This window comes from Gymnoscopelus braueri (genome assembly GCF_963280865.1).
Source record: "Gymnoscopelus braueri genome assembly, chromosome: 6".
In the NCBI taxonomy this organism is placed as follows: Eukaryota; Metazoa; Chordata; class Actinopteri; order Myctophiformes; family Myctophidae; genus Gymnoscopelus; species Gymnoscopelus braueri.
Genome location: NC_137607.1, coordinates 38,895,631 through 38,920,546, shown reverse-complemented (window position 1 = coordinate 38,920,546; position 24,916 = coordinate 38,895,631). Strand labels below are relative to the sequence as shown.

At 43.3% G+C, this 24,916-nt stretch overlaps 2 protein-coding genes across 2 annotated transcripts in view; both read right to left on the bottom strand.

Annotated features, from left to right (window-relative positions):
- Positions 1-24,916, bottom strand: part of pex5la (peroxisomal biogenesis factor 5-like a) — a gene marked incomplete at both ends in the record, with an annotated part of 131,314 nt that overhangs the window by 71,418 nt on the left and 34,980 nt on the right. The window lies entirely within an intron of this gene.
- LOC308086365 (kelch domain-containing protein 3-like) lies at positions 11,466-16,225 on the bottom strand (the record flags this gene model as incomplete). The annotated part of the gene is made up of 4 exons (XM_080429886.1): positions 11,466-11,525; positions 11,762-11,839; positions 12,974-13,018; positions 15,194-16,225. The coding sequence occupies 4 exons, from the start codon at positions 16,223-16,225 to the stop codon at positions 11,466-11,468; spliced, it is 1,215 nt and encodes a 404-aa protein (XP_080286012.1).

Sequence of the window (24,916 nt, the reverse complement as noted above, 5' to 3'; positions counted from 1 at the left end):
CCCCCCTCCTACGAAAGGGCCTCCCTGCCACCCACTCAGCTGGCATCGGCCACGAGGCAGGGCCCAGCGGTGGAGTCAGGCTTTGAGCTGGATGACGCCAGCATGCACAAGCTACTCCACCAGGCGGAGGATCGCTCTGGCATAGTGTGGCTCCGTCCAGAGACGGGAACCCCCCCACGGGCCTCTCTCCTCGACGGCATCGGAGGACCCAGGACGAAGTGGATAGCGAAGGATCCCATTCCCCTCACACCCGCCACCATGGAGTCCCTCCGCGAGTCCTGGGCGAGGCCGTATTCCTCACCCATCCCGGACCTCAAAGGCCTCGAATGCCTGAAGGAACGGGAGGAGGGGCTGTCCAACATCCCACAAATGGAGATGACCATGGCGGCCCACCTCTTGCCTCCGGGCTCGGGGGGCCTAGCCAGGGGGCGATTTTCTCGTCAAAACATGACAAAGATTTCTCAGCCCTCAACCGCCGGACCTACGCGGTCCTGACCCTGAACTCCTCCCTGCTCCTGGGAGCCTCAACAACGCACCTCTTCAAGGCGGCCAGGAATGTCCCCACTCCGGAGCAGATGCAGGAGCTTCGACGGCCGAGTGATGAGGCACTAAAGCTCAACGCATCAGCCCTGTCCGCCATCGGCCGCGCCATGGCGTCTATGGTATCCATGGAGAGGGCGAGGTGGTTGGACCTCTCCTGCCTCTCTGAGGCAGAACAAGTCGGTGTCATGGATCAGCCCATAGGCCACAACGGTCTGTTCGGTGCTGCCATTGACGCCCTGACAGCCACCTGGAGGCTGAGCCAGAGGCGTGATGGGGTCTCAAGGGCCCACGTCCCCAGCACGGCACAACCAGCAGCAGCTGCACCTAGACGTGCCAGGACACCAGCACCCCCGCCGTCAGACCGCAGTTTGCGGTGTCAACTACTCCTGGATCCAGCAGTCTCAGAAGCCGGGCCCACGGCCTGGACTCAGGGTATCGCTTCTGGACGGCCGCTGACTGAGCGGCCCAGGCCAGGTTCGTGGGCGACCTAGCTTAACAACACGCTGCGCGGGTTCGAGCCCCGACCTTGACGGCAACCAAGATGGCCTCCATATGAGCGGAGGGACGGCGATGGATAACGCACACGGTGCACGCGTTTTTGGAGTACAATATTACATTTGGAGTACAATATTACTCTGTCTGTCTAGTGTCTATTGTAGAAGAGAGTCAGGCAATGAGTTTGGGATTTTCCTGTTCAGTTGACAGTTAAGATTCATAGCAAAATGGCCCAGTGAGTTCATAACTACTGTACATAAAAAGGTCTTTTAGCCTTTTTATTAGATTAGTTCCCTGTTTCTCAAACTTTTAAATTTCGAGGACCCTCATAACTCTGAGAGTGCATATATGGAACCAAATGGACCTGTCAATTCCCATGTGTACACCCGCAGAGTTACAGACCTGTAAAGGTCCATTTGGAACCCCATCAAGGAACCCAGAGGGTCCCTGGACCCCAATTTGAGAGCCCCTGGAATAGTGAAATAAACAAGACAGATGCCCAGTAGATACATTTAATCAGTCAAGTGCATTCTTTCTCATTTCAAATGGAAGTCCATTAAGAAATTCAGCAGCACATGCATTCATTTTAAGTTAATGACTCCAGCCCTTTGCTGACCCTTTACAATTAATGAACAATTGCTAAGCCATCCAACTAAATATGATAGATGAATGGAATAATCAAAGATGGACTCTGTAACTATAGGACCTTCTCCATTACTAAGTGTGAAATAAAGACTTCCAATGCCATCAATGTTTGTTTTCCATCAGTCACTCTTCATTAGCTTCCATCTATCACATAAATGTCACGTTAACATTTTTGTGTAGCATTCTGCATTTTATTACAGTGTTAGACTTACATACAGTAGGCCTAACAGCCTGTATACACCAACAGTAACACAAATTAACAGAACACAATTGTGAATAATAATGAATTCATAATAAGCACAGTTTTACGCATCTGACTAATCACATTAATCGCAACCTGAAATGGAGTCAATGTCAAGCAATGACGGTCTGTTACTCCTTTTAATTAATAAAAGGAACAACTGGCACCAAGCGTGAAGAAGCAAACAAAATTTTAATTTAAAGTCCCATTTGCTTGTAAACATTTCAAGATGTGCACACTGTGCATTTGCTTGGTCAAAAATCCTTCAAAGTCTGCAATTCCGCTCTGATGCAGCAGACAGTATATTATGAAGGCTACTGCATAGTGCTGAGGGGATCAGAGAGCATCCTGACTCCACTCAGGAACCTGCAGGGGAACAGGTCATCAGCAGAGGCCCTGAGAGTACAGCAACCTTCTGTGACTACTGACTACTCACCAGCCAGATGAGTGCTCTGGCAAAATGCTCGCGTACACCGTGGTTTCACTGCCTACGGTAATTTGCATCTGCCCTGATCAGTTCATTTAATTTTCATCCCAGGTTCACATTAGCATTATATTCAACATTATAATATGAAAGGCCCCGTGTACATGACTAAATATCAAAACCTAATTTTAAACATTTCTCTGGCAAATATGTAAACCGTTTTAACAGTTTTTGTAAACAGAAATATGTGTAATGCTGTAACAATTCATTTTGTAGTTTGTTTCAATCAGATTTTAATTAATAAAGACTTAAACAATATATGAAATACACCACCAATTGGAAATATAGCAGCACAACTTTTGAGATAAGTAAACGTTTTGGTATTGCTGAGAATACACAGTTCTGAACTCTGCCTAATGACACAATCCTGCATCTTGAACCTTGAGCCTTTCTGGGGGAAGGTTTAAAAGGAACAGAGTGACCTCAACTCATCACTCTGCAGTGTTCTCTCTGTCTCGCTCTGCTTCTTCCTCAGGTACTCCTCTAGCATGCTGTCACTAGTCTTCCTCTTTCGCTTGGCTGGCCTGGGAGCTACAGCACCACACTTTCCTCACTTTCTGCTTGGTCTGACACTGTGTATCCTCTTCCTACTTTTCGTCACCATCGAGATTGCTCTGGGTGCTATTCAAATCAAATGTTCCTCAAATTCATCCAGAACTTCTTCACTTCATTCCCAGAACTATGAAGTAGAATTCTTTGAGACGCACATCCAGGTTTTTGACCAATAAGCACCTTTGTTTGGCCCGATTTCGGGACAGCTGACTGTTTTTGAGGCTAAACAAAGGCATCACGTGACGTTGATCCCCTTTCCCTATTCACTCATACCAGGACATGACGTATGTGTAGGCAGAAGAATAATCAGTCATGCTATAGTGGTTAAAAAATACAGCAAACACAACATCAGATTGATTACGCTCAGTTCTGATTAGTCACAACTTTGATTACATTATGGTACTGTCAAATGATACCTTGCATTGTTTACCGCCATTACATTTTGGACAATAAACATCTGTAAAAGGAGAAACCAGGGGGATCTTCAAAGGATTCTATAGTGCGTGCCAACGACTCGTCACCACGGGGGGCGTGGCATAGTAGCTGCAGACATACTTGAGGGGGGCAATGTTAAGTCAACCTGTTTTATACCCCTCAAAGATGTCCGCCGCTACCAAATGACACTTGTTGACGCCCCCTTCAGGATTTTTGGCACGCTCTATAAGGATTTGAAAGTTAGTCAGATAACTGTGAGAGAGATTAGAACATTATCTTGGTGATAGTAAGGAATATTGCTTATCCAGGGTGATGATTGAATTGAATAATAATGTATTTTATTTTTTATAATCCTGCTTTGTTACCCCGATTGTGCATGTTAGCCCTGGTGTCCACCTAATGAGTCTGGTGACATCTACTGTAAATTTGTAGGGGCTAAAAATGTGTAGAAACTATTTGGAAATTTTAAAACAAACTGCTTATGTGAAAGATGCATTGACTGCATACCGATTCCAAAAATATTAACGTGCAAATGAATTGGAAATATTTGTCTAGTGTGCGAAGGCTAACTCATGCTCTTAAATGGTAACTTCGCTGATACCGTATTTAATGTAAATCCTAATAGCGTTCTATTGTGAGGACAATCAGACATCAAGAGCTTGTGCTTGAAAATCGCTGACGGCCTATGTAAAACTCATCAAGTAAGATGGAGGTGATATTCCATTGTCAAGAGAGAAAGAGCCCTCAGCACACAGAATTCACTGCAAAGTTTTGATTTTCACTTGTCCTCCTAGCAAAAGAACAATAGGATTTAAATATAAACAATGTTCCCCTTAAAAAGTTATTAGAGTCTGGGGTTGTACAGTATATAGAGCAATTCAGGGAATAAGATCCCTTTAAGCATTTAAATTGCACAGCATCATGTCCTAGAATACAATTGCCATATGAAGAGGAGCTGGTAATTTCAGTGTTAGTTAATTGCCATGAATTTATACTTTGGCTGGTGGCATACTTTGTTGCTCTCAAACACTGGTGCCCATATTCCCTTTTCAGACACAGAAACACTGGTGTTTGTTCCAGTTTGTTGATATTCTATATAATACACTCAACACAAGTAAACACGAACCCATGCATACTGTGCAAACACTCGGAAATGCAGACAGCTGCACTTGCATGTAGGGTTGGTATCCTTTAGGATTTTAACGATTCCCGTTCCTTAACGATTCCCTCTTAACGGTCTGATTCCGTAACGGTTCCCTTTGACAATTCCTATATATTTTTTAAATCTATATAATTTTGGCCTTGTAATTGGCCTTGTATGTCGGCCAGTCGGTTAGGGGTCCGTCGGGGGGTCCGTCGGGACCTTTTCGGCCGACCCAGAGCCGACCGAACATGTTCAGCTTTTTAGCCGACTGGTAGCGCAGTGGCAGTGACAACAGAGGGCTGTCGGTGTTGCCAGATTATGTGAGAGAAACAAGCGACCATGTCTAAGAAAACCTACATTCACTGTTTCTCGTGAGGGAGAGGGGGAGAGAAAGAGGGGGGAGAAAGAGAGAGAGAGAGGGAAAGAGAGAGAGGAAGGGAGAGAGGGGAGAGAAAGAGAAAGAGAGAGGGGAGGAAGACAGAGAGAAAGAGGGTGGGAGAAAGTGGGTGAGAGAGAGGGAGATACCAGGAGCGAGGGAGAGAGAGGAACGGAGAAAGCGGGAGGGAGAAAGAAAGGGAGAGAGACGGAGAGAGAAACGGAGGGAGGGAGAAAGAGGGAGGTAAAAAGCGGCAGAGAGAGAAGGAAAGAAAGAGAGAGGGAGAGACAGAGACAGAGTGAAAGATTGAGAGAGAAAGAGCGAGCGAGAGATTGAGGAGACGGAAAGAGGGAGAGAGAGAACGAGCAATTAAGTGAATTGCTTTCACCTGCTGCTGCTGTGCGGAGTGTGCTACAGGGCATATCTCCGCCAAGCCAGGGTGACCTACCCAGGCTCATGAAATTCATATTCAGGCATAGTAGCCAATTAGAATGAAATCTGCAAAAACTGACTCATATACTGATACAGAACCATATATTGGCTATATATTATGGCTGTCGGGTGGAAATCTTGTATGTTCCTTTTTTATTATTATTTAAAAAACATTTAAAATCGTGAAAATAGCCAATCTACAAGCTGTAATTATTAATAATTAAGAAATACTATATTTTAAAGAGTGAAAAATCAACTAAAGTCATTATTAGTGCAAGTTCATTCACATTTCATTTGAATGAAAATAACTTGTGGGTAAAATACATTCTGTGAATCTAATGTGATTAATGTGACCCCTACTTCAGTCAGTGAAGTCCAGGGCTGAATGTGACATATTGAGACCTATATAACTAAATATTGGTCATTTGCCAACACATTATTTTGTGAAATAAATGGGTAATATTTCACAGATAGTTATACTATTCTTATAATATATTAAAATACAATCATCCTTAACCTTCAAGTTAAATGCATTATTTCCGTGGACTTAAAAATCATTTTGGACTTAAAAATCTTTATTATTTTTTTGGATGGCCTTCCTGCCCTGGCAGGAAGGCCGGGCATGGCCTTTGTGCCCTCCAAAAAATTACAACACCAAAGGCCAAGTGGCCTTGCCCCTAAAATGACGAAATTCCAGGCTTGAATGCAATAGATGTACTCTGAGTCTGTTACAAGTAAAAGTCCGGAATTCAACATTTACTTGAGTAAAAGTACTAAAGTATTGGTATAAAAATGTACTTAAAGTACCAAAAGTAAAAGTACAAAAATGTTTGAAAATAGCAGATCTACAAGCTCAGAACGCGTGCATCGCAACACGTTGTGAGCTTGTAGATCTGCTATTTTCAAATAGCTTATAGGTATAAAATAGGGCTAAAGTGGTTAATGTATGTTTCATAATGATTTATATCTGCAAAGTAACTAGTAACTAAACATTTCAAATAATTGTTGTGGAGTACAAGTATAGACAATTGGAAATACTCCAGTAAAGTAAAAGTACCTCAAAATTGTACTTAAGTACAGTACTTGAGTAAATGTACTAGTTACTTTACACCACTGCACGTCAGTGAAGAAAAAACGCTGGGAACATCCCTAAGTGGCTTTGCAGGGAAACAAGCCCAAAGTCGCTTATAATAAGCAGACCTGGCAACGCTGGCACGCTAAAAGTCAAATTAGCACATGAATGGCCAGTCGGCTGACAGACTTAAATGGCAACTTTTGCCAACCGAATACCAGTCTGTTGCAGTCTGGAGTAGTCTGCAATAGTCTGGACGAGTCTGTTTGGTGCGGAGTTGCCTTAAGGGTCCACATACCAGCTCTGACACTGATAAAACCGGTTCTAGAAACGGTTCCAAATGTTGGATCTGGTTCTTCCGGTTCCTACAGGCTACAGTTCCGGATTCCAACCCTACTTGCATGCACATAGATGTGTACATTAGGGGTGGGACGATATATCGATATATCGATATATCGATATATCGATATATCGCGATAAATAATCGATACACTGCCGGAAAATATCGATATAAAGTTTGTGATACGTTGTTTTTCCTACTCTGTATTAGTGTAATGATGATTTTGAACCGTTTGGTGCTATTTTATGTGTTTATGAATTGAATACAAGGACTATCGTGATATATCGTTGGTGAATTTTCATGCAATATATCGTGATATCGCAATATATCGATATTTTCAGATATCGTGATATATCGTTGGTGAAATTTCTTGCAATATATATCGAATATCGTGATATCGCAATATATCGAACATCGTCGAATATCGTGATATATATTGTTATCGTGGGCCTAATATCGTGATATATATCGTATCGTGAGGTACCCATATCGTCCCACCCCTAATTCCAACCCTACATATAATGTACAATACTCCACGGAAAGATACACACACGTACATGAACACACAATGGCCATATAAGGGGGAGTTGGGTTACATTACATCACACAGGTGATCGAGGTGATGAACTGATGTCACTAATGCTTCGGTGGCAGCCTTTGTGATCCACCTTTGGTGCCTATGCTCTATTTTCAGACACTTGGCATTGTTCCACATTGCTGATCAAGTTTCCTGACTGACACACGCACAGAAACACACAAATGCTCGCGCGCGTACACAGCACATGCCGGTTACGAAATACTGTCCCACCAAGGGTTGTTTGACTTTGAACTCCTCTTTCACAGACAGTGGAGCTAAACATAACAAAAAAAACGTGTTTTTTCCCAGAGAAACAAAAAAAAGAAAAAACATGCCATTAATGACAGCTCCAAGGTTATGTCTGTGGCCTTAAGTGACATTCTGGGCTTCACAGACAATTCTACAGAGCCCACTTAGTCTTTACACTTTCATCCGGGTCACTCGGATTGGTTCTGTGGAACAGTACACTCCCTGTGGTTTTGGGGAGGGACAAAACGCTGAAGCTGAAATTAAAGGGCGCAAGTGCTTTGATCACTCTAATATACCATTAGCACTGCCCTCAGAACACCTTGGCATTTATCTCACTGTTGAAGAGCCTCAACGTAGGGGCTTTAAGGATTCTGTAGCATTCTCATCCCTCGTCTCAGCATCATCATAACAAACTGGAATTGTATCTATTCAACCTTTTACCATTTCTTTCTTCTGTCTTGATTTACTGCACTTGAAAATCATATATTTTTTAAATAAGCCTGTGCACAAACACACATTGATTCTGCCACAATCACAGCATGTTCTATTCAAACGTCATAAAAATATTAATCCTGTTTTCACGCACGCACGCACGCACGCACGCACGCACGCACGCACGCACGCACGCACGCACGCACGCACGCACGCACGCACACTATTGCAATATCTCTACTGTACCTGCCTGGTGGAGATAAAAACTGAAAAGTATTTCTTTTGGCAGTCGAAAAAAAGTAAAAAGTAATAAAATAAAATAAATCCGGGCAGTACTTATTTTTTTCTAAATGAGCATGTATTTGTTCTGCACTTTGCAATACTGTTCAAAGTGCTTTACAAATAATAAAATAACATAAAATGCAGTCGAAATGCCAAACATATTAAAACAAGATTGCATAACAATGCTACAGCCAAACAAATCAAATAAAAAGCTGTTACATAACTGTCCATAAAAGCGGACCATTGAAGTGGTTTAAAACTGAGGATGGCTTTGCCAGCCGAGCTCACAGGACAGGAGCCAAAAAGCTAAGTTAAATTGCCATCAACCCTCTGTATATATTTGTAGCCTAGAGGGCACCAGGTGCTGTAGAGCACTGGTTCCCAAACACTGGGTCGGGACCCATTTGTGGGTCACGGACTCATTTTTATGGGTCGCGAGTAAATATCCCTTAATTTTTTGTTTCCTACATTTTCTTTTTAATTATGATTAGTTTTAAGCAAAAATAAATAAATAAAAATCTTCATGAATGAAATACAAACTCAATGATTTTTAAAAATAATGTAATAATGTTTTAAAAATTCCATTAATTAGAAAACTAATGTTTAAGAAGTAGTGAATTTTTAGTGCTATTTTCACTAGTTTGGGTCCCGGGGAGACATCAAATCCTTCTTTTGGGTCTCGAGCTAAAAAGGTTTGGGAACCACTGCTGTAGAGGAGCCACAACAGAGAAAGCAGACCTCCCTGGGCTAGGATGTCCTGCCCTATTAGGGCAGGACATCTAAGTATGGCAAGTGAAGGTAGGGCAGTCCGCCCTACCTTCACTTGCCACTTGTGGGACAGGAAGCATAGTGTAGCCGAATTTATAGTTGCAGGCCAATGTGTTGTGAGCTTGTAGATCGGTTATTTTGCACGACACAATGCACAATAACCAAGTTAATGGTTGCAAACATGAACAACTTGGCGTGTTAGCCATTGAGCCAATATCACAATGTAGAAATACTCTGCTACAGCTCAAGTAAAAGTTGTGTATTCAAAATGTGAGTAATTGCACATGTATTGGCATCAGAATATACTTACTACAAATGTCATTATGCAGAATGGTCGTGACATACAGTATGCTTGTAGATCTGCTATTTTCACTATATTTGAAATAAGGCATAAGTGGTATCCAAAAATACAAACACTCAAAAACGTACATGAGTTCAGTACTCAAGTAAATGCACTTTGCAACTGTCCACCACTTTTAGTGTTTAGTCCATCATGCGTTGAGTCAAGTGTTTCCTGTGTTGCACACAGTGCCGTACAGCGATGAATAGCAGCGATGAATAGCGGCCAGTCCTGTTTGGAGGACAACATGATAGCCTACTCGTGCTAAACCTTAGAACCTGCGTGGGATTCGTGTCCATGTAATTCCCTGTGCGAGGGTCTCATGTTTAAACACGGTCATAAATCATTTAACAGCGGGATGCCGAGCGCGTAAAAAGCTATCATACGGGTATACACACCACCCAGCCGGGTTGGCCAGCTACAGTAGCATGCCACGCTAGTTCTTATGTTTTACTCATTAATATTGATGCTGGTGGACATTGAATCCCTTTGGCTCCAAACATTAACAACTTGGCTTCAGAAAGCACTCAACAAGAAGTGTCAACATCAATGTAAAAATGTGGCCTCTTTTCCCCAAGCGCTATATACTTTTGCCCCTTATAGCCAGGATTAGTTCATGGACATATTCCAGTAGGCAAAAGCTTTTAATTAACTGGTATCGGATTTGATAAAGAAAGCACAAGGCTTTTGCTGGGGATTCTACTCTGGATGTTTTGGCACTCTGCGCTGTGGATAATGCTTCACCGTTTTTCATTATAACCACATTACACATTAAATGTTTTTATTCTGCATGGGCTTTGAATACAGAAAACGAACAAAAATGTAGTGTTTGTCTAGCTCGTGTTATACTGCATGTAGAGCTACTGTAAATGTTGACAATGTTGATATTCATTGTTGACAATGTTGTAAAATTTCTCATTTTTACAGTGTGCTTCTCCAAAAGGATAGCTGTGTGTGTGTGTGTGTGTGTGTGTGTGTGTGTGTGTGTGTGTGTGTGTGTGTGTGTGTGTGTGTGTGTGTGTGTGTGTGTGTGTGTGTGTGTGTGTGTGTGTGTGTGTGTGTGTGTGTGTGTGTGTGTGTGTGTGTGTGTGTGTGTGTGTGTGTTTTTGCGCTGAAACCTTGCCCAAATTTTGAGTCATTATGTCAAAGATCAGCGATTCCCAACCTGTAGGCCATGGGGATCTTGCAAGTGGGTCCCCAAATGATTGGCAAAACACTTAAGATTTCTATGATACTATAACATTCAAGTGGGCCTTGATCCAGAGAAGAGGTTGGGAACCACTGATGACTGACGTCATAGATGACTAATGTCACAGGCTGGTAACATGAAGTCCCTGCTCCACATTGGAGCCATGCTGCTTCTGAGTGGATTCCGAGATCCACATCATTTACACTTTTTTAAAAATCACTTATAATGACGTGCCAAAATAGAGACCCCAGGTTGAAAGTGGTTAGACTGTCCTACACACATCACGTGAGGTTTGTCACTTATGATATGAAGAACAATGAGGTGCATGAAGAGCTTACATGTGGTGTTGTCATCATCATCCCCTGTACACTTATAAAGTTTATAATAATAATCTCTCAGCCACTCAGCAACTTCCTAATTCAGACAGACATTCTGTCCGTTTCCATTGCCCACGTCCTACTCACTGTAACATTTATGCAAGTATCATGCTGCTCCCATCAAGGCGGGTGCACTAGATGGGTTTAAAAGTGTCCACAGAAACTGTTATCATCTCAAGATACTACTCACTTGACTCTCAACTGGCTGAAGGGACACACTTTAGCATGCTTGCTATTCTTTACCCATCATCTCCCTTTACTCTCCTCTGCTCTCCACTCCCCTTCTCTTCCCACCCTTATCTATTCTCTTGAGATGGCTCTGCTATCAGGCACTATGGTACCAAATAATAGGCTTCTTCTTTTTTTTTTACTTCCACCTTTCTCAGCAGGAAAATAATTGATTCTTACTTCCCAAGATTCTTCAACTCTCTCCTTATACCCAGCCAGAGGAGATAGAGTAAAAAAACTCACATCCTTTAAAGTGAACTCTGTTCAATGCTCACAGCATCGATCATCCTGTTTAGAGAAGACGGCTCTTCGCGGCCGCGTCAGCTGCAAGGATAAGAGAGCAAGCCTTTATGTCAGCAGTCGTGACAGCATAGTGAACACATAAGCAAATCAGCCTTGGTACGCCCGTCCTCCATCATCATCATCCATTAATCATCAAGTCGGAGTTCATGCCTTTGATTTGCTTCAGGGACGTCCTTGAGGGACGCTCTGTGTGGACATGACTCGCACAGCTGTTCCACGTGAGCTGTTTGTTCTTGGAAAAAAACAAGCCAGTTTACCCTCGCCCTGACTGCCACCACCATCTGGATCTCAACCGGTAACTCCCAACGTCGGGACAAACAACTCTTGAACCTGACCTACAGTGCAGATAACACTGCCTTCTCACATGGTCATCGCTGTGTTCACGCTCGAGGCCAAAGGTCATCTCATTTGTACTGTTACGTAGTAATAATAATAATAACACCCATTACATCAACGCAGAGGTTGGGTCAAAACCCAATTAAAAGTTTAAAAGTTTAATTAACATTGTGTGTGCGCATTCAAGGGATGGTACTAAAGAATATAGAGCTCTACACCAGTGACCCTCTCTCTCTCAGGTCTCTTCTCATATTGTAGTTGCTCACACGAGTAATTGAGACACAGTAAGCTAGTTCATGTGAGTGTGAGGTTGTCCCCTGGGGTGCTGCTACTGACAGGGAACGGAGAGGAATCACTGACTGGTCAACCTCAACCTAGTGATGAACCTTCATGTTACAGTACATCCCCTCCCCCGAGCTCTCATCCCTTTGATCCCCCTTCATCCTCCCAGAAACAAGCCCCTCCAAGTCCCAGTGGACATTTTTCCACCTCCCTGCAGTAACCATCCATTCATGGGATTTGTGAGAGAGGGATTTGTGAGAGAAGCCTCCAATTTAACCACTTAACCGTACGGTAGGCACCCCTATCATGGGCATGTCATTATATATGTAGGGTCACAATGTGATGCACTGTGAGCTTAGATGTGCTCTTTTAGCACATCTTTGTGTTGTGTAGATGAATGACATTCTGGAAATTTCTTTCATAATCTGCATAGTCAGCTTTTATTTTCCCTGGTGAAACAGAATCTGTGGTCAGTCTCTTTTTTAAGCTAACAAATGGTGCACGCCTCAATGTCCGGCTTTTCTCATGTTAACTGACCCGTTCTAAATGCTGACTCATGCAATAATTTTAACAAAATACAGTACAATAACTAGAAAGGTGCGCTCAGTAGAGCACAAATCTCCGCCTGGAGGCATGCCCTACCTCCCGCCATATTTGTCTGTCCGGCTCATGTGATGACAATGTTTTGGGGTTGTGTGCATGTATGAAAAGGCACAGGGCAATGCAGGCATGCAAACTGGTTAGAGGTGAAAAAGGTGACAAGGATTTGTGAAAAGGGAAAAGACAGGCACAGACCCACTAGTTGGGGGGTCTGTCCTCTCTGGGTGTTATTTAGCAAACATTGTGTGTACAATGTCCAGCTGGATGTAAATAGTAGCCAGCTGGGGACCAGGGACCTGGGGGTCACCAGAGTGGGTTTATCACACAAGTTATGGCTGGATTCTTGACATTTGAAGCCAATTATATCAATCTTCTGAACATGTTATGCAAATCATTGACCAGATTATGAACAAAGCCTAAGCAATAAGTTGTTCTGGTGTGGTAAAACCATAAATTGTCACTTTAGAAATAGTGTACTGTACATATACCCTGTATCAGTAGCTTGTTTACAGCTGAGTGAGAAAACAATGTGGTACATTAAGCTAATCATCTGGGGACCCCCCCCAAATCATATGGGGACCCACAGGTTGAGAACCACTGGTCTAGAGTGCCAAACAAGCAGCAACCATCCCATGATACATAGGACCACAATGGAAACAAGTCCCCAGGACTTTTTTGTGTTATCCTTTTAGCCTTAATGTCTGACTGTACCACGTGCTGTTTACATTTTTGACTAATAAAGTATTCAATCAATTAAACAAAATTATGAGATCCTCCGCTGTTCCACAGGTACTGTGAAAAGCCTGGTGATTCTGATGCAGAAGTCATGACTCCACTGAAATATATAAAACAAAAAAGTAATATGAGTTCTGACGATCTGCTCACCAATTCTCCACTCCTCTCCTCCTGGCTCCTCAGTCCAACAGTTCACAGTTCAACAGTATATGTTCATGTAAAAGCTACAGAAATGCTATATACTGTATCTGGGGTACTAGTGGCTTAGTCAGCTAGTGCACAGAACATGTAACGAAGAGATTCCCTTTAATTTAATCACGGCAGCGCTGTTTGCATATTGCTGCGTCTCGTTGTTAGGAGTTGTATTGTACGTGCACATTGCACAATGACACAGACAAGAAGCCGGACCAGTCAAAGAGAGATGCTCCTGCTATAATAACCTTGATGCTTGCCTCCTGTTGTTCCAGTAATATTCTATATATATTTATCTGTTATAAAAAACGAAAGAAAATATTAAAATAAAAATGTTAAGCAATCTAGTTTTAGATCCATGGCTTTTGGTAAAACATCCATGGCTATAGCCACGTAAGCCCCCCTAGCTCTGCCCCTGGATAAAGGACTGTCATTACATAATTACGGTGCAGCCACTGTGACAGACTGTACATAGACAAATCTTTGGACAATGAACACACTGAAAGTAGTGTGGCATGTTGTCATTACTAAAACAAACATGATGTTACAATGTTATAGCATAGCATAGCCAATCCATAGTTCAGACATAGCATTTTTGTGTTTTCTTTCCAATCTGAATGAGGGGAGCCTTTCATTTTTCCCTTCCTACTGTTCCATTGCCTGGAAGTTGTTCTCTGCTGTTCTCATTAATTCCTTTTTAGTTTTCGACAGGCCAGATGGGACCGGCCAACAGTTTTTGCTCATGTCGTTCGGATCGGCACCATTGGACCGATCGGTGCGAAACTTTGCACACACACTCCCAGTAGGCTCTAAGGAAGAACTTCTGTCCCAAATGTTTCAAATAGGCCTCGTGGTGGCGCTATAACAGGGTGATTCACATTTTGGCCTATAACTCTTGAACCACTTTTTCAGATTCTATTCCGATTGGCTACGATTGGCTTTCAAAGTTTGTGGCAGGGGCCGGTTTTGTACAAAATGCCACAAATCATGAACGTAGCGTTCGATTGCCGTGAAACTTTTCAAGCACACTCCCAATTGGCGAAGGAGGAACCTCCAGCCCAAATCTTTCAAATCGGCCTCATGATGGCTCTATAACAGCCCACTACACGTTTTGGCTCTTGAACTCTTGAACCGTAGGTCGTACAATCAAAATCTTTTCCCCTGTATTCCTTGGATCATGACACAACTCCACATGCTAATTGTGCCAGACGTGCCATTTTGTGTTTTCTTCAAAACACACTTTTTGCTTCTTCTACAGATTTTGTGCAAACCTCATGCAAATCCGTACACATTATCTCTGAAGTCATGTGATCAAGATGTATTAGTTACATTTTTCATGTTCCATTCCGATTGGCTATAACTGCTTTCCAAAGTCTGCGGGCTCTGGGTAGGCGACCCAGCCTGGCAGCGAGAGACCTGTGCTTTGAGTAGCGCACTTTCCTAGTTCTCCTTTTTTTCCTGCTGACTCGCTGCCTATTTTTCTTCTTTTTTCCTAGTGGACTTTCTGTCGTTTTTTGGGGCTTGCAGTGTTTTCTTCTTTTTACAACAATATTTTTTCTGTTGTTGGTATTCATGGCTGCCAGTTCCCACCTGATATTGTGTGGGAGTCCCGATTGCTCCAAACCGTACAGAATAACTGTTAGCTTGCATAACGTCCTCAGACTAGGACTTAAGTCTAAGATGAACAGGTCATTGGTTGTGTAGGATACATGCTTGAGGATAATACGATCTCCCACCATGCAACAACACATCCAGAACATCAACGAACACGGGCCTTTCCCCTTGGGCTCGAGCTTCTTCCAGGAGAAGGTCTCTGGACTGAATTTCCACAGATCATTGAAGCTGGGCAGACGGCAGTTTCCACCGCCCAATATGTACAGCTCGCCATTGTGGACAAACGCTGAATGACGAACGCGTCCCTCTGGAACAAGCTGTGCGGAACGCGTGTTCAGCCAGCAGTTGGTCTCTGTGTCAAACACACTGATGTTGCTGTAGTACGACAGGTTCCTTCTGCCCCCAAATATAAACATCTTCGTCCCAATGATGGTGGCAGAGTGGCATGCTGAAACGGGTGCCGCAGTGCCTCTGGTGTCAATTAAAGACCAGACCATTGTGGTGGTGTCCAACTTATGGATATCATTGGTGTATCCAGTTAGGTGGTTGTATCCTCCGAAGACATACATAACCTTCCCCAAGACACAGGCTGAGTGTTTGCTCTTCTCCCCCGGAACAGTCCCAGAAACCTTGGGCTTGAACCATCTGTGGGTGTCCACATCAAAAGCATGAAGCACATTGCAGTGCTCACCTCCCCAGATGTAGATGATATCTTCTATCAGCACAGCTGTGTAACCATTGTGCATGGAAGAAACCTCAAGGGGATGTTCTCCCCATCTAGTTGTCACTGGGGGCAATTTCCAGCGCAAAGTCACTGTGTTGAAAATATACACCTTAATATGACCATTGTATGTGCAGGTCTCCTCGAAAACTCCAAAGAAGTAAATATTGTGTCCTACCGCCACAGCAGGATGATATATTATCTGTGGTCCTCCTATCATATGCACCGTCCAACGCAACATCTGTCTCTGTCTTTCTAACTCTCCGTCTTTGTCTCCCTAACTCTGTCTCTCTAAGTCACTATCTGTCTGTCTCTCTGTGTCTTTCTTGCGTCATCTACACCTCATATAGGCTGTTTGGCGGCCTCTGATGTAACATACAATGCAAACTGTTGCCATGCATGCATGCATGCATGCCATGAAAAAGGTTAAAGATGGGGTGCCATGATATTTTTAAACCCTAAAACCTGATCATAAGGTATTATTATGTAAGGATTTTTTTCAACAAAAAAAAGTGTACAGAAATGGTTAAAATTATGTTTTTATGTGGACACGCCTCCAGTTCATTAAGTATACCTGGTTCTCACCTTAGCACCTCCTCCACCACCTTAGCACCACCCACCTGTCCTAGTCCCTCCTCCTCCTCATGCCCACACCTGTTGTGTTATGATAATGAGGGGGAGGGTATGGCACATGAAAAACAGAAAAAGTGCAAAAACATGGCACCAGCTCTTTAAAGAGGTGGTGCCATGGTTTTGCACTTTTTCTGTTTTTCATGTGTCTATGAGGTTGATAGAACTTCATTAAGCCCCCTGGTGGTGTTTTTATGGTGTTTTATGTCTTCTCTGACTATTTTGAGTTTCTACCTGGAGGCTGAAACCTTGAGGGTCAAACGTGCCAATAGAAAAACAGCCCTTTAGTGACATAGTAAAATTGTAACCTCCCCCTCATTATCATAACACAACAGGTGTGGGCATGAGGAGGAGGAGGGACTAGGACAGGTGGGTGGTGCTAAGGTGGTGGAGGAGGTGCTAAGGTGAGAACCAGGTATACTTAATGAACTGGAGGCGTGTCCACATAAAACATAATTTTAACAATTTCTGTACACTTTTTTGAAAAAAATCTTCTTCCTAGTATAACCATAATACCTGATGATTATGTTTTAGGGGGGGAAAAGATCACTGAAAATCACAGCACCCCGTCTTAAAAAAAAGGAGAAAAAACCCTAATCACCCCCTCTCCCCCGACTGCCTGTCTGTGTGCAAAGGCAGCTTGTGTGACACTGGCACAACACTTCTTATGAGTGTCTTTGATTATTGCTGCAATCTGTATGTAAGTCATAACAATACAATTTTTATCTTTACTCTTGAATCTAACAACACCAATTTGTGCAGGCGTTCTTATCTGTACACATTTCTCTCTTATATGGCTCTGGATACTGAATCTGCACCTGCCGAAACTGTTCTAATGCTAACAGCAAGCTAAACATTGGTGGCCTATCGAAACACGCAACCAATATGAAACTGGACTTATACTCTTAGGTTGCGATGTTAAGTGTCGGGTTGTCTCTGTAACTGTAAAAGTGTGCTCCTCGGAGCGCAGATCTCTGCCAGGCTGGGTTGGCGTACCCAGGGTTGTGTCAGTTGTGGGGTGCAGCCGTCAGGACATGAGGAAGCTACGGGGGAAAATAAAGTTTGTACAACAGACGTGCAGAAGTGAAAGTGCTTTTGGAGGTGCGCTGAATAGAGCCATTCCAATGTTGGGATAATTGGATGTATAGTGTACCTGATATATGCTTCTTTAAAAAAAAAAGGCACAATTTAGTGAAGGCAATTACAGTCAAACGGTATGGAGTATCAAAACCCTGTTTGACGTCATTGTCACATGACAAGACCAATGCCTAATTTGGTGGGGGGTGGGGATCACGTTTCTGCAACAAACTGTGACATTTGTAGTATTTATGGCGCCTCTTATGAGTGGAAGTGAAATCACTTTTGGCTGTGTTGTTTCTAGGGCCCTCAATGTGTGATTAAAATGTGGGGTAGATTGGACTCTATATGCTCATGTGTGGTATTCTTTGCTACTGTAATTGGGCCCCTCCTGTAAATTTTGGAAGCCGATCGTAGCCAATCGGAATGGAATATGAAAAATCGGACTGCTACATCTTGACCACATGGCTCAAGAGATAATAATGTACTGATTTGTGTGAGTTGTGGACATTATTTGTAGTAGTAGTAAAAAGTGTGTTTTAAGAATATCTAGTTGGGCGGAAATGGGTGTGGCCTACACCCGGAGTAGCGTAATGATCCAAGGAATCCAGGGCCATTTTTATTGTGTTATAGCACCACCATGAGGCAAATTACAGGAATTTAGTGTGGGGGTTCTTCCTTGGTCAATTGGGAGTGTGCATGCAAAGTTTCGCACCGATCAGTCCGAGATTATCTGCATATGCACAGACAAACAGACATCCAGACACACAATCAGCGGCAAAAACATAATCTCTGCCTTCCGGCCTTTCAGCCTGGCGGAGATGACAATTGCTGCTTTATGAAGTAGTTATATTTAACATGTCCATACCAGTTGTCCAATCATCACAGTAACACAGCAATAACAAAGACTGATGATGCCCACTTACTTACCAATGAAAATTGCCCGTACTTGGGGAGCAAGTGGAATCCAGTAAAACTCTGTTACACCAGTCCATCTCATTACTGGCACAATCACTGTCTCTCTACTTTCTACCAAACTAGCAGATGCTAATGATGACAGATGTTGGAGAAGGGAGGAGCATCCCTCAATGCACACTAAGCAGGGTGACGGGGGGTTCCAGTAACCTGATTACCAGTGGCTGACTGGGAAATGGCATTACAATCCCCCCCCCCCCCCGCTCCCCCACCTCTCTCGGTGGGGGAGCTACTGTCCTAGATCTGGCATTGGTACGCCGTCTTTCTATGGCTGATCTTTGCTATTTCTGTACTGAAAGGTCAAGGTGGGTTGCCTGCCCCTTTCTGTGCTTTGATTTATGGATGCAGATCAATGGACCCTTCGCTAAACCCCACCCCAAAAGCGATTGTCCAATGCCAGCTTAGCAACCGTTGTTAGCCTGGCATACGTCTGGCAAGCTTTCGTCACCTGCCATAGCTGTCAATGTTATTTCGCCCGCACAGGCGCACACACACAATCATTTGCAACATAATAGCAAGAATAGGAATACCATGATAACGCAATGGTGACTATGAACCACGTACCCAAACCCGTTGGAGGCTGCTTTTCCCAAGCTGAAATCTGCACTTAGACCGGGTCCGGGTGTGTTGAACACATACACAGCTTAACGTCAGGAAAGTTACACGACTCACTCGCCCAGGTGGTGTCAATAATAGGCTATTAATCACCGTAATCGTAACAAAATTCAGAATCACAGCGCTGCCTGTTTCGGATTCCACACGTTAAAGTATATTAATTCATTTGTTCGTCTATTTATTAACTGCTGCTGCAGTCTTACCCTGTGGTACATGAAAACTCCTGTTACAGTCATGGATAAACTTTAACCTGGTGTTTGCACTTTCTTCATTTACAGTCCGTAGTCCGTACATCTATATAAATGTTCAGATTTCAAATATAAAGTGCTTACCCCATGGCCACGGATGTTAAAATTATGCACGGGACTCTCAAAAGTACCCGTATATTCTGTATTGTTCAATAAAAAGCATTTTAATCCGATCAGTGGCCATTTTCTCATAATGAATCAGAGTGCAATACACCTACAAACCGATAGGGTCGCTCAGTTGAAAGCGCATGGAGAAAATGGCCACCGATCAGATTAAAATGCTTTTTATTTAACAATACGGATGATAGGGGTACTTCTGAGAGCCCGTACATAAATGTAACATCCGTGGCCATGGGATAAGCACTTTATATTTGAAATATGAACGTTTATGTAGATGTACGGGCCATAAATGGAGAAAGTGCAAACACCAGGTTGAAGTTCATCCATGACGGTCGTGACAGTCGACCGTCGTGTATCCATGGCTATTACTCCCTCTAACATTTCCCATGTTTTTAGTTTATTGAAATAATGTCATGCACATTTGTCCAGTGCATAGCCTAGTGCATAGATTTTGAAGCTCTTGCTCCTGAAATGATAGATTATTTTTAAGGGGAAAAGCCATCATTTAACATGCAAGTCAATGGGTGAGAAGCAAAGTTTGCCAGGCGCTGCCAGGCCTGGGTGTGACTAACTTCGCACCACCAGTCACAGAGTGGAGTGGGTGGGGCTTAGCGAAGGGTCCATTGAACATCCGACCGGAGCTTTTTATTTTTGTTACGTTATCAGGACTATATGATGCAGTAAAGTAATTCTGCTCGAACCCGACCCTAGAGTACCCGACGTTTTCGGGCCGGGTGGTCCGAAAATGTGTGCTAATTAGTCGGGCAGAGCCAAGCCTCGGGTTCTGTGAATAAAAAAAAGGAAAGAAAATTCTATATCCCCCCCAAAAAATTCCCTAGTGGCCGAACGGTAAGGCAGACGGAAATGGCAGTGGATGCGAAAGTGGCCATTTTCAAGTTTTCGGGTTTTCAGGCGTAAAATTATGGTAATTGTTCAGGCCGGCCCGGTTAGGGCCCAGTTAGGGCTGGGCCTTCATTTTCATGCCCATTGAGAACTCTATTCAGGATCCAGTTCCGCAGTGTCCTGCAAGTTTTACTAATTAACGTGCCAACCACAATATGTAATATTCTGGCTGGGTTCTGCCATGTCTGCATCACCACCTGCGTTGCTCTACCTCACACCTCTCTGTCTTCATTTTCCTGCATCCAATAAGGCAGAACTGCTTGGAAAAAGCAGTATCTCATGATAAAGAGGGTTAGTAGTCTGACACATCAACGGTTGTCATTGAGTGAGCTGTAGATGTGGACAGGAGAAAAAAGCCAGGAGGATAATTGTGCACCTTCAAAGGGTCCACAACTCACATGGGAACATTCTAATGAGCTAACTTGTTTTGAACTCTAAAGCTTGTCTTGATCTAGCCTTTTTGTTTGTGTAGGATTACATGCAGCCTCTTATCTGTACAGTATGTTCAGCATAAAGTATCTGCTGTAAGTTACCTGAAATAGACACAGACCTATTTAGAATGGAGAGAGGAGAGAGAGAGCCGGTCAGCCCCCCCCCTCCCCCAAAAGAAACAACAACAACAAAAAAACATTATGCCATTTGTCATTCAAGTATAGCTTTCTTCACCACAAAACGTCAACTTGACGATTGATGCCTCATTGTTTAAATTCTGTGGCTGACTGAATATGTGTCAATACACATTTATTATTTGGATTCACTGAAAAATAGTTTTTAATCACAGCAACCCTAAAGTGTATTTTAATGAATGATGTGCTGCAATCAGCTACACATCCTCCTTGTGTCACCATAATGGTTGACCTTATTGCTACTGTGGTTGTATTTTAATTCATCCAGCATGCATACAAACAAATACGCACAAACATCACCTTACACAGCGATTTTCACATGCACACAAACAAGGCACACTGAACACGCACAGGTACGCTCGCACGCACACACACACACACACACACACACACACACACACACACACACACACACACACACACACACACACACACACACACACACACACACACACACACACACACACACACACACACACATATAATCAGGTTGCCCAGCCACAGGTCTGCAGGGCCTCTGTTACCTTGAGTGACTTTGGCCAATTAAAGCATGGCATGTGAAAACAGCAGCAGTAGCAGCAGCAGGAGAAGAGGAGGAGTTAGCTTTATGTGCTAGCATCAGCACTTCACCAACCATTCAACCTGAGGGCTACATGCCACATCACTGCTAGGAAATCTAGGGGTCCCTGATAAGAGGTTACACATCAGCCTCTCTGATTTCATCTCCTATATTGCTTGGCATATATTGATGCCACTTACCAACCTCTCGGCCTAATGGACAACGTACCACTTTTTTTCTCTCTTTTTCTTCTTCACGTTAATACTTAATGATGTGCAATTCATCATGCGTGCTGCCTGGTTGGACTTTGAAATGAACCAAACACTCAAAAGGTCACTGTCAACTGACACTAAAAGATTAATCAAAGTTACATAAACAAGTTTGAAAATATCATTAACAGACTTAAATTAGATCAGATGCATACTCAAGTTAAGTTACTTTGATATCTACTGTTTTGGTTTGGCAGAATCGCTATGCACTCGATTGCTATGCAATCTGAAACCCTCCATCTCTCGTTCTACGTCCACTTTCTGGAATGTATAGGTCTCCTGCTGTGCAGACATATATGCTGCCAGTAATGGCAGAGGTTGTGCGCATGCATGCTGTGAAAGAAAATTGATGCACTTGTGCTGTTGCTTGCTGCCTTTACATAAATGATCCATTGCTACCCCTGGGATATTTTCAATTTTTTTGGACTCTGAATGTTTCAAATCTTTTTGGAGTGCCTAATTGCTGTGCCAAGCCAAGGGCTGTGTTCTGAGGCCCCTTCTCTACTCCCTGTATACATACATCTGCGTAGGTCCAGCACAACTCCAGCTTACACAACAGTGACTGGCCTGATCACGTATGATGATGAGACAGCCTGCAGGAGAGAGGTGGAGAACCTGACACAATGGTGCCAGGAGAACAACCAGGCTCACAACATTGACAAGACCACAGGAAGTCAGAGAGCATACCCCCATCTACATAGATGACGCTGCAGTGGAGGGTCAACGACTTCAAATTCCTTGGCGTCCACATCACTGAGAAACTAACCTGTGATGTACACAATGAGCAAGTGGTGAGGAAGACACAACAATGCCTCTACTTTCTCTCAGGCAACTGAAGAGGTGCAGTATGGTCCCAAAGTTCCTGCAGGCCTTCTACAGAGGTACCATCAAGAGCTCTGACCTCAACTGCAAAGCAATGCAGAGGGATGTGCGTGCGGACAGCCACGTGTATCAGTGGATGTGAACTTCCATCCATCCAATACATGGCTGTTGTGTCAGCAAAGCTCGCAGAAACATCAAACATCATAGCCATCCTAACCACGGACTGTTACAGATGCTGCCACAAGGAAAGTCCGCTAAATAGCCTCTTCACCCGGACAATCCGGCTTGTACTGCACCATTAGACCAGGGAAAACTAAACAAATGCAGGAAATGTTAACCACCCCAGCCTTTCCTCTACATGTGCTCAGTGGAAGCCAGTGTGCACCCGTAAAACGTTGCTGTGTGTGCGTTGTATACAAAATAGAGCCCTGCACGGGACTGTTTTCTTAGTCTGGATTTCCTCCCCTACCACCCGCAGTTTATTTCTGACCACCCACTTCCGCCCGCAGCCACGTTTAAATACAGTCTGGTCCCACAATAATTCCAATGGGACCCAAATACAAACAGAAACAGAATGAGAGAGAGAGAGGGCCATTTTAGCACCATGGACAGCGACACAATGCGCTGGGCTGACTGCTCATCAGTAGGTTATTCATAAATAGTGTACAGGGACCTATACCTGTTGGCAATAACGTTTTAAAATTATGTTCTCCTCCTCCAGTTTGTTTCCACTTTTGTCTGTAACGATTGAGAAATACGCTCAAATGTCAGACCTGCCTCCTTGCTTTGCTTTTGTATTGTAATCACCAGCATTTGTTCTTCACAATTTTTGCATGTTTTGAATGACACCGGTACGACGAAGTAGGACATTCATTTACAAAGAAAAAACACATGAAAAGTTGATGAAATATGGAGATACAAGGTTTCTGCCCCAGGAGTTCAGGATATCTGGAGGCCAGCAATATGTTGGACCATGCTTTATTCCAATTAAAAGCTGGGTATAGGTCCAGAATATCAGCCCTGCTTAAAGGGTCTAATGCCAGGGGTCTACGTATATGCATGCTGTGAGATAAACCAGTAGAGTCTGGAAACCAGCCCAATTGTGCCTCTAGTGTTGTGCAAAATTCTATGAAGTGGTTGTGGTGAAAGAGGATTTGCTATGGGACTCTACTAGCCTTTAGAAGTGAAAAAGGAGGAAAGTGCTATATCAAACTGTAAATATCATAGATCCTGGAGGAACTTAAGCCCTCGTCTCCATAAATATCCCCCAATGTATGAACACCTTTCTCTCTCCAACAAGAGGGCTGAATAGGATGGCCACGGATCAACAGTCCTGCATTGTTATTGGAGAGGATATACTGTAGGTCCCATGCAAAGGGGCAGCCGCACAGTTTCTCTGCCACCCTCCATACAGAGAGCATCCGCAAAACAATGGGGCCGAACTTACGGTGGGAAGATTAGAATATAGAAGAACTTGGAGGGAGTAAAGAAACACTCAATTCCAGAGCCTACCAAGACACATTTCTCTCGCTATTTCTACTGAAACTGCAACTTTGTGAACCCCTCTTTGCAGAGGTTATTGTAATATTTAAAGTCCTGCTTATTATTGTAGGCCTGTATAAGCAGTGTCATGAAGCATCAGGGCATTAATTCACGTGTTGTGATGCATTGTCAGCTGTTCTTTTCAATGATGGACAAAACCTCTTAACTCCACTTGAGCTGGATTTGGGTAAAGTGGTGATAATATAATGACACACGCAAGCATCTGACAATATATAAAGTCACAATACGAACATTGATGAGGCAGTATTGCTTTGTTTTAAAAATATAAGGTTTCCTTCATTGCCTGAAAAAAATATATTTCGTTTTTTCATTTCCTGAAAAATTAACATTTTGGAGTTAGCTGTTTTCGGCCTGAGATTTCTTTGTTGGTCCATGCACATTTGCCCATGAGGTGCTGTGTATTTTTCAATGTGTGCATGCATGTATGTAATGACATTGAGATTTATGTTAATGTAAATTAATGCTGAAGTATAGCTATAGCATGGGGATAGGCAGGCAGCAATCACACGAGAAGCGTCACTATAG